Source organism: Alligator sinensis, unplaced genomic scaffold (genome assembly GCF_000455745.1).
Source record: "Alligator sinensis unplaced genomic scaffold, ASM45574v1 scaffold13_1, whole genome shotgun sequence".
NCBI classification, from domain to species: Eukaryota; Metazoa; Chordata; order Crocodylia; family Alligatoridae; genus Alligator; species Alligator sinensis.
The window spans coordinates 3305647-3322265 of record NW_005841909.1 but is presented as its reverse complement, the minus strand read 5'-3'; the positions used below and the strand labels follow the sequence as shown (position 1 = coordinate 3322265).

Here is a 16619-nt window from a genome sequence, read left to right as displayed (position 1 = left end):
TTTCTCTGTTACAAATTACAAGTTTTTCTTATTTTGGGGGCAAGAAAAGCTCACAATTAATGCCATAGTAATGACTGTAGACAAGAGTTGTAGGAGACATTTAATTTATAGCTTCTGTTTTCAAAATTTTCTAACATCTCTTCAAAACCCCCCCTTGGACTATAATTGCTCAAGTATACCATGTCAAAAAATTACTTTTTCCTTTGAATTTTTATAAAAAGAAATAAATTTTCAGCCACTAAATACAACTTTTAAAAAGCTGAATCTCATATTCCTAATTTTTAAAAATTAACTGTTTATCTAAAATAGACTTTAAAAATTCAGAGTAGGCACATCACCCAGCATGGCCACATGTCTGATAACTTTAAGAACAAATTAGAATTATGGAAGTCAGAAGTACTTTGCTTCTTAATTCTAGATAGATAATTTTGTCTTGACAATTCTAGATTCTTTACAGTGAGATCCAGACATACTGTAACATTAATAGATGTTAATATTATTTCCTCAGCTTTCACAAAGTATTTATCCTTTGTGCTCAAGCCTGTTGTTATTCCCCCAGAGCTGAAAGGAATTTCTCTGTATCGCAAGCTATGTTTGTCTGTGGGTTTAAGGTGACTGTTGTCTGTCCTACTTCAAGAGATCAGAAAAGGACTCCAGACCATCTGAAAGGCAAGTTGAATACAGAAAGCTTTTCAGTTCTTATGCAGAGGGTAGATGATGTGCATTTCTCTCCTTTTTATGTGGAAAGTCATATTGGCTTTTTCAGCTACCAAAATAGTGGGTGTGTGGGGTCTGCATAGAAAGGGCAGTATCAACCTCAGCAGTAAGTGAGGTACTGCAGAAATTTTAGCATCTGCAGGCACATTTACATGTGTGCTTTACTGCATAGTAGACTAATTTACTATGCAGTTAAGAGTAACTGTCTACACATGAGCAGCAATTGGGTCAGTGTAGACTAATTTACAGCGCTGTTTGATAATCCCGTCAGACACAGGTACTATCCAACAGCAGGGTATATTACTGTGCTTAAATGCATGTGTAGAGAGTGATGTTGGGATTAGTTTACTTTGGCTCAGATTGTGCCAGAGTTTATTCAGTCACATTAACTGCACATGTAGATGCTCTCTGCATGTTCAGTTAGAGCCCTACAGACAGTTTAGGTTTTTTTGTAGTGCAGTATTTTTTCAGTTTCCCTTGAAAAGTAAGAAAAACATGTTGATTGCATTTTCTGATTGCTTTACTAACTGAACATATTGGATGCATCTACATGTGCCATTAATGTGATAAGATAAATCCTGGCACAGTTTGTGCTAGAATCAGCTGCTTCTAGGCGCAGTGTCTGCGCATGCACCCAGGGCCGCAGCAGCATGAGCCAGGGTGGACCAGCCCTGGGCTGGCAGCAGGCTTGGTGGGGGGGCAGCCCCAGGCTCCAGGTGGCAGCCTTGGGCAACAGAGGGGATGGCTGGGGCATGTGTGCGCCAAAACTGCAGAGCTGTGTAGCTGATTCCCCAAGCCTGCTGCCAGCCCAGGGCTGCTCTGCCCTGGCTTAAACTGCTGTGGTCCTGGACACTGTCCACCCGTGTTTCTGCACAGTAATGACTCTGTACTATCTTACAGTGGATTTAATTTACTGCATCTTAAGACTGGTGCATGTGTAGACAGTAATGCTTTACTGAAGAGCTAATTAGTCAGCTGCAGCAAAGTGCACATGTAGATGAACCCACTAAGTAGAAAAGCCTACTGCTAGTACTAAAAGGGTGAAGTCTATGTGATATTCTGAATCCATCCAAATCTATGATCAGCAGTAGCATTCTCCCACAGCCCTGTCATCCATACATCTTATTACACATAGATATGACTGACCCAGGGTTAATCAGGTCTTAAAAGTAACAACTTAGCTGTAAGCAAACTTTAAAAACATTTAAAAAAATGGGAAATGGCCTGCATGGGCCCCACAATAAAACTTCACTTATTACATGGAAAAGTTAATTCCAGATTGTTACAAACCCCCTGCTTAGTTTTCAATAAATCCTGAAAGCTGAGAGCACAGAAATGGTTGCCAGTAAAACGTTTTTCAGAGTTGCAGCCCATATCACCACCAGGATGAAGAACGCATCAGAAAGAACAGCAGGAGACACCTGCGCAGGAATAACAGCGCCCTCAAAAAATGCAAGGATGGGAGGCTTAGCATCCAGACTGTGCTCACATCTCTTTGGATAAGAGGTTTATTTTTTAAATATTTTAAACTTGATAATCTTACATATAGATAGCATCTTTCACCTAAGGATCCACAACAGCTTTACTTGTATGCATCCAAATATACGCTCAAAACATGCATGAGACTCCACTTAGCAGAGAAAGAAGGTACAGAGTAACTATGTTGAGGGGACTAAAATACAGATGTGATAGAGAGTTCTAAATCAAGATTGTCTGATCCTCCTTTGTTCTCTCAAGTAACATTTATAGGATCTTGTAGGGATTTTAAGTGTTTCAGTAACTCTAGTTCTCTGGTTTTTGCTGTTTTCAGTTAGTTGATATTTTTAAACACTACACTAAGGTAGGGGATGGGGGATAAAGCTGAAACTGTGTTTTTGTACTTAGTGTGCCCATATCATTATCTTTTCTGTGGAGCACTCCAGTTCCCATACAGTTTTATTCAGTGGTCTGCACACTAGAGGCAACCCCCGCTTAGCACTCTTAATTGGTTCCTGAAAAACCAAGCGTTAAGTGGAACCAAAAGTATATGATGACCTAAGATGGCAACCGCAATTGTTTTTAATGACCCAAGCGTTAATGGCAACTGCAAGCGTTACAACAAAGCTCACTGAGCGCTAAGTGAAATCAGGTGTAAATTTAAAACAAGCATTATAGCAAAATAGCGCTAAGCGAAACAGCGTTACACGGGGATTGTCTGTATTGCTTCTCTCCCCTGTACATACCTACCCTCTTTTTTCATTGGAACTATTTTAATCTTCATTCTTCTCTCCTGCCACCCTGATCAGCCACTCTAGGCTTTCCTTCAGGTTTCCAATGCCATTCCTTTACCTACATTTATATGCCACGACAATAATATTTCTTTCTACTTCCTCCACAGCCATTTTAGTCCTCCCTGGTTTTTTTTTATTGGATTGATTTACTCCTAGGATTCCAATCTCTTTCGCCCACCCACCAAAGTATACACCATAGGGCACTCCTAAATCCCTTGATAAAATCTCTTTTTCTATTATGGGCCATCCATGCTAGGTACCCATCAGGTTTACTCTCTCAGCAAACACAGGTTTTAAACAAGCAGAGGCTATTACATTTTAAGCAAGGCTCCTGAGTCAGTGTAGAAGGGCCTTAAGTTTTTCTTTTAACTCTCCCTTGTACTCTTAGCTGTCAGGAATCCTCTCTGTTTTCTTGACCATGTGAAATCCTTAATCTAAATCTTGCTGTTCCACTGCAATCCTCCCAGCACAAAAGTCTGGTTTATACTTAGCATACTATCTGCAATGAGAGTTGGTGCCACGGTGAATTAATAATTCAGGCCAATAGCTCTCCTAGCCAAGTTGAGTCATGCTCACTCTCTGGTCCCTCAGGAATCTCTGGGACATTTTATCCTTTCCTCCATGCTCTCCCTTTGTATGCCACCTTTGGGATTTTTCCTCTCCACTTCCCACTACCGTGCTCTAATTCTGTCTCCATTTCTGTGCTGTTCCAGCCCTTGCCTGGCATGTCCCCATAGCATTCCAAATCTCTCAGCTCACCCTGGGCTACAATACTCTTCTTTCAACTCCCTGCACACTCCATTTCCTTTTCAGTTCCCTCGGCTGCTTTCTGATCTCAGTTTGTGTTGATATAGTGAGCACTGACCTAAACATCAGGGAGTTTGTATGTAAACTAAATGCTTCATAAGAATTCAGCTGTTACAGTCCTTCACTGATCAGCAGTTATTTTTCCACATTATTTTAAATTTTGTTTTTGATGAACAAGACATATAGTTCTTTCCACCTCCTTACACTTGATTGCCTACACAAAAAGATCATTTAAACCAGCCACCCTGGACTATTGTGTATTAAGCTTTGGCTCAGTTCACCTTTAGAAAGGAGGCATGAAATAACAGAAACATGAGTACACAGTAATGTTAGCAGTGCTCTTCAGCCCCGCTGCCATTTAGGACCCAGATGACTTCAGTGGTGTAAGAGGAACACAGGACTGAGTTGACACCGTGAAATGCTAAAGCCCTAACTTGCAATGGGATCTGTGTGCTCCAATTGCAGGCCCAGGGCTGAAGTATGATTGGGCACAATATGAGTTTTTCCTTCAGTTGCTCTGGCGTGAAAAAAAAATACACATGGTAAATTTGTTTACCAGCCTAAAAAGTTATGAAGTTCTCTTAAAGCTGAATATCCAAAAAGAAATTCAGTATATCTGAAAACACTCATTTGACTGAATAGTTCTCACATAATTTTTAGGTTATATGCTGAATTTTATCTATTTATTTATATTCCCTGACATTAAAACAGCCCTGAAAGTAACACCCTGGATAAAGCACTGGGCATGGATTTGAAAGGCCTGGACTGCGCTAGTTTCAGAGAGTATTTCATAGTAAGAAAATTCTGAAAGGGAGTAAAAAATATCTTTGTATTTATTAAGGAAACTCACCAGTCCTTTCTTGTAGCAGAATTCAGCACTTAGATACCTCTGCAATGAGCAAGTTATAAATATCTAGGGAGAAAAACTGAAGGAAAGTAGCAACACTGGAGTGGAAATGCCCATTTCAGTTCTGCTAGAACTTCATGCCTGGGAATGGCTGTTCATATGGGAATTCCTTGAGTCTACATAGTATTAAATTCTTTCCCTTTGCCCCCGCAACCTGACTGGTTCGAATTCCGACAGAGGCTCAGAGAACCACCAGCACTGCACTTACAGCTGAGTCACAGAACAAAGTTTTTCCTGACATCAAATTTCTTTTTTTTTTTAAAGTTAATTTTGAGATTAGGGATGATTATGCCACCTCCATGTTAATCGCTACTTGATCTAAAATGTCACATGAAGAAACAACACGTAGAAATATTAAAGCACTCATCTTATTGACATGGAACTGAGAACTGTTTAATAGAAGTCAGTGAAGGGATAACATTGTGCTTTTAATCTACAGTTTAAAAATAATGATTTGTATCATATCTACTTAGTAAAACAATAAAATTAAAAACAGAAACTATTAGGAAACAGTGAAAATGTAATAATTAAACACTTGATGTTTTTAAAAGCTATATAACTGAATGACCCTAAACAAAGACGCCTATGATTAAAAGGGTCTTTAAGAAGAGATTTGTTTTCAACAACTCGTTCAGTTTTGACTAATATATTGTATGCCTCACTTTGGTGTTTTCTCTGCTGTCAATTTAATGCTATACAGTATATTTACACTTATGTTCTTTTCAAATGCTTGGCATTATAGTGAGATCTCATATCTTTTCTCAAATTAAATTTGGCTCCACACACTCCACATGTATACAGATGAACATCCATGTGCTGCTCCAGTTGTTCATTATTTGGGAATATCTGAAAGCAGACCTGGCATATAGTCTCTCCAGCTGATAAATGAGATATCATATGCCGTACATGGTCATGTTTTCTGAAGTTTCCTTGATCACAAATGGAACAGACATACCTGGCCATGCCTTTGTGCATATCATTGTGGAGCCGCAACTGGCGTTCTCTTAAAAACTGCTTTCCACATGTCTGACAAACAAACTGTTTTTCCTTGGTATGAACAGTATAGTGTTCCCGCAAGTGACAACGCTGATAAAATCCTTTCCCACAGAGATTGCAGAAATGTTTTCGTCTGTGATCTCTTTCATTCTCTTCCATAATGGCATTCTTAAACAGATCTTGGTCCAGGCAGTTTGACATATGTTCAACCACTAGATTTTCAGTTTCAAAACGCTGACCACAATTAGGACATCGGAAAGGACAGGTAGAATGCTTATATAACTGTTTTTTGGGAAGACTGTTCATTTGGAAATGACTGTCCCTGAAGTCCTCCAACATCTCTGCAAACATCATGTCCCTGATTTCGGACTGTTCCTCAGGATTCTCTTCTAAATCCATTTTTTCCTCAGAGTTTCTTATCCCGTTCATGGTCAGATCCTGAGGCTCTCCACATGTCTGCGCATGATCCTGCAACTGTTTACCTTTGACCAGTATTTGACCACATTTGCCACAAGCACAGATATTTTCTATGTGCTTCGACAAGTAATGAGAGGACAGGTCTTCCTCTGTAATCGTGAGCCCACACAGTTCACAGGGGCCGGTCTCTGTATCTTCCTGTACTGGGGAGATCTTGCTGCTAAGGTGCCTTGCACTCTTTAAATACTTTCTTTCCTCCTCGTTCATTAATAACCGGGGTTTTAAAGTTTTTCGAGCTCTTCTCTTTTCACTGACCTCTTCCTCATAGTATCTGTAAAGTGGCTCTTCCGGTTCATCATCTAGTTCATCATTGTCAGTAGATTCGTTACAGTCTTTATCTGTCACTTTAATAACATTAAACTCTTTCATTTCATCCACAGGGCTGTCCTCTGGTTCCATCTTGATCATAATTCGCTTCCTCTCTGCAGCTCTGCTTCCCTCTTCACCTGATGTCTCAGATGCAACTGTGCTGCTTTTTCTGCTTGTAACATTTGACACTGGAGACAAAGACCCATCGGCTGCTTGGCTCGGATCCCCTTTGCACTTGTGTATTTGTGCAGATAGGTTTTTGGAAGTAGAGTCTTTTTCGCTGAAGTCCATTTTTTCAATGCCATAGTACTTGGCGTTTTGGTATGGATGCCTGTTCGTGCATGTCAGCACATGCTCATCCAGTAACTTTTCGCAGCTAAAACTAAACCCACAGCTGTCACAGGTGAAGCTTCTTCCAAAGCGTCGTGAATGTGACACACGCTCTTTTGTGCTGGAGAATTTGGACACAGTGCTTTTTTTGCACGCATCAAACAGTTGTTCAGGGAAACTGCTGAGCTGCAAAGCTTCTTCGTCAGGCTCTTTGTGATGTGATGTGTTTACTGTTGAACTTGGCGGCTCTGTGCACCACCTGTTTCCTTCACTACCATTTCTAGCAACGGTGTCTTCATACATTCGTACGCCAAATATCATTTTGCTATTTTGGGTGGTAGAAGCAGAAGATGAACATTTTAAACTAGAGGAGTCTGTGTCTTGTATATCTTCTAAACATTCAGGGACATTGTATAGCTGTAAATAGTTCATTGCCACTTTAAACTGCTCAAAATTGGCCGGGGCAGTCAAAATTTTTCCTAAATACATGAACTGCAGAATAAGATCAAAACATTCAGCACTAATCTTCATGTTGCTGAGATTCAACTGGGCTGTAGTGTGTTGCTGGTTCATAAAAAACATCCTAAAATATGAGCTACAGGCAGCCAAGACTGCTTTATGCGCTTGAAAATAAATATCATCAATAGCAATGCAGCAGTCACAGAGAAAACCCCACTCTCTTTGGTTGTTTAGCTGCTGAAGAACATAGTTGCTGTGGCTGGTTCTTGCCATCTTGTCCTTCCGTTACAGTCCTGCGTAAAGAAATAAATACTTGGTTATATGGTCAGCACAGAATGCAAGCTCATTGTAATATAGAGGCCAATTTCAAAATTACAGCCTTGGTCCAAACATTTTTTACAACCTGATTGAAAAGGTCTACCTAATACTAAAAGCCTCGTGAAGAAAACTGGAATAACAGAAGTATCTGCTATTTATACCTCCCTTACAACTAGACCCACAGTACCAGTAAATCGATAAGCTTTACCAATGCAACTGTACTGATCTCAATAAAACTGGTGTCAAAACACAAGTCAATTACAAAAACCCATGGCTGAAATATTCAGAAACAATTCATGACTGACGTGCAGCTTTAAACACTTTAAAGGGGCCTGATTTTCAGAAAGGCTGGGCATCCGATTTCAAACAATCAGATCTTTTAGAGAGTCTCAAACTGGACACCTGCCACGGGATAAGCTGCCTCTTAAAGGAGCCTGGCTCCAGTCTCACCTGTGACTAATCTCTTGCATCATCAAGAGGTCATGCGGCTAGGAACCAAACCTGCTGGGAAATACAAGGACAGCTTGAATTCACGGAGCTTGCTCAGAAAAAGAGCAAGTTGGTGTTAAACCTCCAGAATGTCTAGAATTGAGACCAGATAAGAAAAAAAAAAAATATTTGGGTGGAAGAATTGTGAAATTCTACAAGCCCAAGGATGGGACTACAGGGGAAAAGAAGCCCCAATAAAGGGCCAAAAAACTTTTTAAGCCTTGAATTTATGATTGCCAAAGCTTGTGATAAAACAAAAGAATTAAGTGGACCTGGGAAAGACATAGTTGGAAGCTTTATTTTATGACAATAAGCCATACCCAGAAGGGAGGCAGTACTATGAAAGTGGCAGGGGTGATGGTGCTGCTACACCACCTGAAACCAGTCATTTCTGCAAACCTTGACACCATATCTCACCTATCTGTGGAGACTGCAGATGAGAAATGTGGGGAAAAGTGAAGGGAGGACAGACAATTTCCCAATGGAAGAAGAAAATATATACTAGGCATGGGATTTTCTAGCTTCTGAAATGTTATTGCAAGTAGTGGAAGGTCATGGAAGGTATACAGAGAAGGGCTACCAAAATGATCAGCAGTTGCCATACCAGGACAAACAAAAAAGGCTAGGACTCTTCAATATGGAAAACAGAAGACTGAGGGGGCAATGTGATAGAGGTCTATAAAATCATGAAGGGTGTGGGCCAAATGAACAGGGAACTGTTATTCACCTAGTCCCAGAATACTAGAACTAGAGGACACCAACTGAAATTAGGAGACAGGTTTAAAGCTAACGAGAGGAAGTACTTTTTTTATGCAGTACATAGTTAACTTGTGGAACTCACTGTCCCAGGAGGTGGTAGAGGCAGATTGCATTACCAGGTTAAAAAAGGGACTAGACCAGGGGTTGGCAACATTTGGCCCACTGAGCTGCTGGCTCCAGCCTGCAGAGCTGAAGGGCTTTGTTTGTGCCTATACTGCCATGGCTTCTCTGAGCCCTCACTCCCACTTCCTGACTTCACGTGGGCTCAGGTAGGGGGCTGTGCCCAGGCAAGGGAACTGCAAACTGCATTCACACTGCTGCTGCTTCTCTCCACTCCCTCTTGCCTGTCCCACCCCACCTACCAGCTACAGTGTAGGGACACCTGGAAGCTGCAGAGACCTGGTGCAACTCCCCAGGGACTGGACGCTGCATCGGTGCTGCAGCCAGGGCGCAGAAAGAAGTGGCAGTGGCACATGTAAAGCTGGAAGCTGCTCAGCTCCAAAACAGCTCCTCTGCCTGCACCTGCACTGAAGACCCGTGTCAGGGCTGTGAAGCTCCTGGCAGCATCTACACTGCAGCTGGGATGTGGGGAGGAATGGAGACAAGCTGTGGCAGCAAGAATGTAGTTTGCAGCTTCTCTGCCCTGATGCAGCCCCTCACTGGCTGGAGGCTGGGCCTGAATGCAGCCTGTTCATGCATGTTAGTACATGCTCATCCAGTAACTTTTCACAGCTTTCATAGAGGGGGAGGGGGAGGACACAGGGCAGGGAAGGGCAGAAGCCTGGGAGAAGTGGTGGCAGCAATGCGGGGGCAGCTCCCAGTTGTCTGCCTTGGTGCAGGGAAAGCCAGTCACTGACATGGCACCAAAGCCACCTGGGCCTGTGCCGCACCAGAGTTGGGCTGGTTTGGCTCATGGCTTATTAAAGATTTCCAACCACTGAACTAGACAGATTCATAGAATCACAGACAAGTAGGGCTGGAAGGGACCTCCAGAGATCTAGTCCAGGGGTGCTCAACCTCTAGTCCGGAGGCCAAATGCAACGCGGAGAGCCATGGCATCTGGTCTACTGCAGGGCTCCCCATGGGACAGGACATTTGGTCACAAGGGAACAGTTGTAGGTAATACCGCCACCCTCCCCTGCTGCCAGATGCCCGAGCACCGTGGGGTCCGATTGGGGCAGGCCACACTCCCTGTCCCTTCCCCAGCACCCTAGTCTATATATACAATTGGTCTGACCCAGTGTGGCACTTAAGTTCTTAACAAAAAGAAAGCACTGTTTACAAACAATTTATAATATTAACACTGCATTAAAATGTACCTGTGAAATGCCTGGGCTGATTTGTGACTGGAATATTTTCCCCTTCACTCTTTCGGTTGTCATCCTTTCTATATACAGTACCTCCCTTTCTTTCCTTTACCCATTTTCTTCCTTCTAACATGGATGGAGGTCAATATATGGGCAGACCTAACAGCACTTTTTTTCCACACAGGTTGCCTCAGTGATGATGATACCTGCATTATATAGGTGGGCACAGGAATAACTATTATTCTCCCTTTCCTTGAGCTGTCAGAGGGCTGGAAGCACCATGGAAACAGTATGCCCAGTCCCTAGAGAAAAAGCAAATATCTCTGACTGCCCAAATACATCCACTACTGTCAATGAAACAGCAGTATTTATGGCTCACTAACAGAAATGAGGCTTTGGCTGGAAGTTGGTTGTCTGCAAGAAGGGGCTGTGAGCTTTGGTTGGGCTGAAGAAAGAGAGTCCTCTGAGCCTATGAAGGAAAAGGAAGACTTCCCTCTCCAAGCAGAGAGTTCTTTATGATGTGAATCCCCTCTCAGAGTTGTTCGGTAAGGTGACACCAACCACAGAACTACTTTTTCATTGCATGTAACAAGCCAAGGTGTTCTCTCAGTTGCTAGTACGCTGTCGCTTTAGGAACAGCAGAGTCAATTCTTTAATTTCCCCAAAGGAGTCCTTTACTCTCTTGGAAGGCAACATCGTTCTAAATGACAACAGAAAGATTTCTCAGTATCTGAATAACTTTGCATGGTTTTGAAAACAAAAGAACTCTAGAATTAAAAAGTTGCCATAAAATACACTTCACAGGTCTCTGTTAATGAGGCACTTGACCTAACTGCTCGGACCCGTGTGATAGCATGCTGACTTACTATTTAACCCCTAAGAATAGCCACTGAATGTTAGCTAATAATTTCAGTTCAATCGACAGAGTCTGCATTTTAAAAAAAGCAAAAACAGTGGGGAGATAAGTCCAAAACCAATATTGACCTCTCATGTGTGATAAGGCATGAGGACTGCTATGAAATGCTATCAGTCAGAAAAGTCCATTTAGAACTGCTAAATCACCCTAACTGGAATTTTTTTTATCCTTGCAAAATGGGAAATTTAAACATTTCAGGAAAAAAATGTTCCCAAGCTTATTTTTCTGGGGGCATTTTGTTAAGTTTACCAACTGAAAAGCAGGTCTGTAACAGGATCACCCTGTGACAAATAAATGATAGTACATTTCCTGCCTGTAGAAATCTGTGAAAATATCCCTGTTCATTTCAACAGGCACTGGAGTATGGTGGGAAAGATGCACTTCTTTAAGTTTCTTGCCTCTTTGGAAGCTGTGGGAAGCTGTTTCTTTTGAAAGGGAAGTGCTGGGAAATATGATAGTCAACTTGCACAATTTTCCAGCACTTGAGGAAGACAGGCTAGCATCTCTCCTGAAACCTCTAGAATGAACTAGCCAGCTCTGTATGGCACGAACATCAGTAAAGCGCTGACATTTTGGTCCTTTTACTGTACTTGGGATGTTTAAATATCAAGACACAGGAAACGCTCACATTTACTTATTTTAGAATTACTACTGGCACCTGCTTTACTAAATTTAAGCCCATTTCTTAAAACACACCTTTTTCTCCAGGCTCAAAATTAACCTACCATTTTGACTGGATATTCAAAAAACAACACTGCCTGAATATTGGGTGTTCAGGGCAAGTATGGTCAACACTTCCTATGATAAGGTCCCGTTTTCAGTTGCTTATATTTTCACATACTTTAACCATGTGAGCTGAAACTGTCCCATGCAGACTGTCTACCACAGGGTGAATACTTTCAGAAAATTTCAGCCAAAATGTTTTAACTATTTCCAAGAACAAGGCTAAGGAAGAAAACACCGTTTTGCTGATATTAGAAAAAGCCCTTCCCTTTTCTCTTGAAGCTGCAGTCCCCCTACACTTTGGACAGTAACTTTAAATTTAGCAAGCAGGTGGCATTTGTGGCAGGGTGTGCCCTTTTATTGTGAAAACTCTGCCCAAATTTGATCATTATGGATCTCTGAAAAATCCTTTGGCACATGCTCAGTAGAGATATCTTAAATATTTAACCACCAAAATCTCAGATGATACTCTCACTGAGCATGTTCCATCCTTCTAGGATTTCTATGCGAGCAGGCTGTACCTATGCCATCTACAGGCACACTTCATCTGCTCACAGCCCTCATGTGTACCAGCTCCTCAGGGCAACTGGAAGGGCTCCAGCCAGAGCTGCAGGGTCCCACTAGGAACTCCCCTCCAACAGAAGCTCTGGGCTTGGTACTGTTACTCAACTCAAGGAGCTTGCATCTCCTCTACATCCAGCATCTCCCTGCTGCTACCCAAGCAGCATGGAAGAAAATATCCGATTTGAATGCTGAGTATACAGAGGTTGGACTTAGGGCCAGGGAAAAGTAGAAGATAAAGACTAGGAGTAATGGGAGTATGGGGAGCCTGAGGGGGAGCACCAAGAACGGATGAGGAAGACAGGGAAAGAGAAGAGAGAGAAACAGGCCCCCGCCTCACTTAGGGAGGAATTTTGCTTTCCTTTGTGTGTATGGCAGCTTTCTAGCTATTTAAGTTGTGGTTTTGGCATTTGCGCACAGGTAGCAATTCAGCTTCCCCTGTAACGTGGACACACAAACATGTGTACGCAGCCTGACTCCGTGCAGTCCTCTACGTGCTGACCAGGCACATGTCAGGCACACTGGTACATGTCTACAATGGGCACATGTAAGACATGAAGACTTAGCCAGCCAGGAGCCTGTCTGCTAACAAGCAGACTCAGGAGGAGGAGGAGGAGGAGGAGGAGGAGGTGGACCTCCTGTATTTTAGCTCCAGTAACTGAACAATTATAACATTCACCCAGAAAGCAAGACACTGGGGTTCTAGGTCCCCCTTGCCCAGAATGGCTTTGAACCTGCATCACTGACTGCCCAACAGCACTCAAACCACCTCGCCACAGGTTAGGCCAGGGGCGGGAAATTTTTTCGGGGGGGGGGGGGGGGGGACGCGGCTACGTTTGGGGGGGGGGTGGGGGGCACTTAATGAGTTTTGATAAGGCATAAAGGGTTGCATGGGTAGCCCCGCCCCTTGACAGGAGCCCCACCCCCTGGTTGCCATCTGGAAGTCCCGCCTCCTAACCCTTGACCTTTGCCACTATAAGTCTCTCCTCTTGCCCAGGAAGTCCTCCTTTTGGGAGGGGGGTTGCTTATATATTTTGTATGGAGGGGTGGGGGGTGGATATGGTGCAGTATGTGGGGGTATAGGAGGGGTGTGTGGGTGTATGCATGGGTGTGAGAGGTGTGTGGGGTGTGGCTATGGTATGGGGCATGTGGGGGTATGGTGGGATGTATGTGTGGTTGTGTGTGGAGGTATGGGATGTGTGGTTGGGGTGTGAGTGTGTGTGGGACTTGGATGTACGTGTGCATATGATGGAGTGTGTGTGTGGGGAGACGTAGGTGTATGTGTGTGGGGTGTGGGTGTGGATATGTGTAGGGGGGTGTGAGTGGTTGAGGCATGGGGAGGGGAGGGGGGGGGCGCGGTATGGTGCAGGGAGCCGAGCCTGGCATCGCTGGCTCTCTTGATCTCTGTCCCACGCCTGCCCAGAGGGGTGCAGCGGATCCAGCACTGGCTTCTGCTGCTGCTGCTTCTCTCTCCTGTGCCTGCCTGGCAGGGCTGCATCAACTGCACCCTGGCTCCTACTGCTGCTCCCCACCTCCTGTCCTGTTCCTGCCCGGTGGGACTTTGTGAGCAGCCAAATTCCTTCACAGGCCCCCCTCACATCCATACGCTCCCCTGCCCAGCACAAGCAGGATCAGAGTGAGCTGCAGGCAGAGCCCAACCTGCTCCCCTCAACGCTGCAGCTTCCCCTCCCTACCTGCTGCCAGGAGTGCTGCAGCAGGGACAAGAGGAATTGCTGGAGGCTGGGGGGAGCCCAGCAGTTCCCTGGGGAGCAGCAGCAGCCCTGCTTTGAAGCTATGCCTGCTGGCGGGGCTGGTGCCCTCCAGCAGGAGAGGTTGGGAGCACAACACGCTCTGCCCCTGGCAGGACTCAGCCCCATGCAGAGCGCAGCAGGGGCAGCCACCGGTTGGGCCAGATACAATTAATTGGTGGCTGCCTGCCTGCAGGCCGGATCCAATCAGCTGGTAGGCTGGATTTGGTCTGCAGGCTGTATTCTGCCCACCCCTCGGTCAGGCAGTACATCCAGGCCCCTCTCCAGCATGCCTGCTGAAGCTGGCACAGTACAGGGATGAGGAGATATTGGGCTAGGAGGAAAAGGACTAACTAGAGGGTGGGAGTGTGGCTCAGAGAGAGATGCTGGCCTAGAAAGACACAGACCCTGGGTCCTAGCCAGCACTCTTGGTCCCAGTGGGTCAAAGCCTTCCCCACAGCCCTGCTCTCTATCCAGAGATGCAAGGTACAGTGGCTCAGCACCAAAAGGAGCACTGGAGAGGGAAGGAGATTGTGCCTGGCACTAAGCTAGGAAGTCAGAGACAGGTATGCACATACCCCACCAATGCATAGACTAGTCTGTGCATCCACTTCATAGTCTACACAGGGAAAGCTGAATCCCTATCTATGCATAAGTAATGAAAATACCACTGACATGGCTGTAAAACTGCCATTTAGATGCATAAAGGGCAGGAGAATTGTCTTCTTACTGCACCTGCTTTGAAGATGAATCAGGGCATTGTAATGAAGGAGCGCTGTCTGTAGAGTTCCTGCTCCAGTTCTTGCGAGGCTCGAAAGTATACAGTGACTGAGGAAGGGGAGAGCTGGAAAGGAAGGATGGTCTAAAGGTTAAGACAGCCAAATGCTGCCCTAAGGAACTGGTTCATCTCTGCCTCTGCCATGGAGCTCCTATGTGATTCTGGGCACATCACTCCAACAGCCTTTCTGAGGTGACCGCTAACCGAGTGCTCTGCATTTTCTGGATGCCCAACTTGATACTTCAGGGCAGCGTTCCCTCTAAGCTGTGCAGCTGCACAGGTGCGCCTGGCAGCGTGGCATGAGCGCACCTGTGTGTCTGCACAGCTTAGAGAGAATGCTGCTTCAGGGAAGCAAGAACCTCAGGACATGCACCAAAAATCTGGCTACTTTTTATCCAAATTTGTGTCTCCACTATCTGTAATGGAGACAATACCATCCTCTTGCTTTGTTTGGATCATGTGAAAAAAACTGTTTGTGAAGTGCTCAGATACTACAGGCATTAGTGCCAGAGAGTCCATGAAGAAATCAATAATTGTGTCTTCAGTACATGGGTTGAGCTGTATGCAGAAAACAAGAACAGGGCCTCGCACTGAACAATGGAGATAAAACACTGAACAGGGTAGAGGTGCTTTGGGAGAATGTGGCATGGTCATGTAAACACAGCCTGCAGTAATGCAGCTATACAAGGGAGCTGTGAATTAAGGTTGACAGTCTTAATTTTGGCAGCTTCTGGATTTTAACCACATAGCTGTAATGCTTTAAACAGTTTTTGTACGTAATATAAATACAAACTATATGGAGTTACTGCACATCATAAAACCACTGGGGCATTAGGGCAATTTTGATACCATTTGCAAAATCAAGAACACTGCCCAGCCTCAGTATATTAGTTCCTATTTATGACACAGGAAGAAGATAATTCTTTGGATTTGTGCATTTCTTTAGCTAACATGAGGCTAAAGTACCACCATCACCACAAGCTCTTTAGTATTTTTATGTTGACGATAAAAGAAAAGGGACAAATTGACAACACACAGTCCTTGCATACTCCTGTTACCTTCCTGCTAACCGTTCTTTATTTTTGCTCTGCCTGTCTTTTATTTAAATTCATCTTTCCTTTTACTATGTTATATTGCAACATAACAGATACAGGATAATAGAGTCTAAAAAAAGTTGCACAGACAGATCAGATAGCTGCATACCTTGGACAAAAGCCTCCTAACTGAGAAGAGTAGGTATGTAGTTTAACTGTATAATTTGACATGCTATACGTTTTAATGTTTAGAAATGTTTTAACCAACAAGACAATTCCTACAACTTTTTTCTAAGTAAGCAGACTTGGAAAAATTTCCATTTTAAATTGTCTGGCTTCTAAGATAAGTACCACAGATTTCAGAATTTAGGATCTTTCCTAAAATTAGAAAGTGGTTTTCAAAACCCAACATTTCCACTGCTGAGCAGGCAAAAACCAAGAGGTTACACACAACTGCCAGCTGCTTTTCTGTAGAAACCGAGATCTGACTGAACAAAATGAAATAAATGAAATCTTTGAACTTAGTGCTAAAGAAAATTGAGACTTCCCCTCAAAAATAGGTCTGTAAATTATCCTAACGAGAGGGTCAGACAGTGACAGAACAAATTGGCCTGAGGAATCCTGTCCCCTCTGAACAGGGATTTTAGGTTTTTGGGCCAGTTCCAATAAAGGACACTTAAAAGTTAGGTGCCTGGGCCCGTTAGATACCTTGGC

General features: G+C 43.8%; 1 protein-coding gene across 9 annotated transcripts in view; it reads right to left on the bottom strand.

Annotated features, from left to right (window-relative positions):
- Positions 1–16619, bottom strand: part of ZBTB1 (zinc finger and BTB domain containing 1) — a 30539-nt gene that overhangs the window by 8610 nt on the left and 5310 nt on the right. For 5 of the 9 annotated variants that reach the window (XM_006018677.3, XM_025197933.1, XM_006018679.3 and 2 more), the window contains one exon: positions 7–7565. In XM_006018677.3, the coding sequence (XP_006018739.1) occupies positions 5413–7545 (2133 nt within the window). In that variant the 5' untranslated portion in view covers positions 7546–7565 and the 3' untranslated portion in view covers positions 7–5412. Of the gene's footprint in view, positions 1–6; positions 7566–8040; positions 8095–10157; positions 10846–16619 lie in introns of those variants that run through there. The other 4 variants (XM_025197934.1, XM_014517456.2, XM_006018676.3 and 1 more) reach the window with 3 other exon arrangements.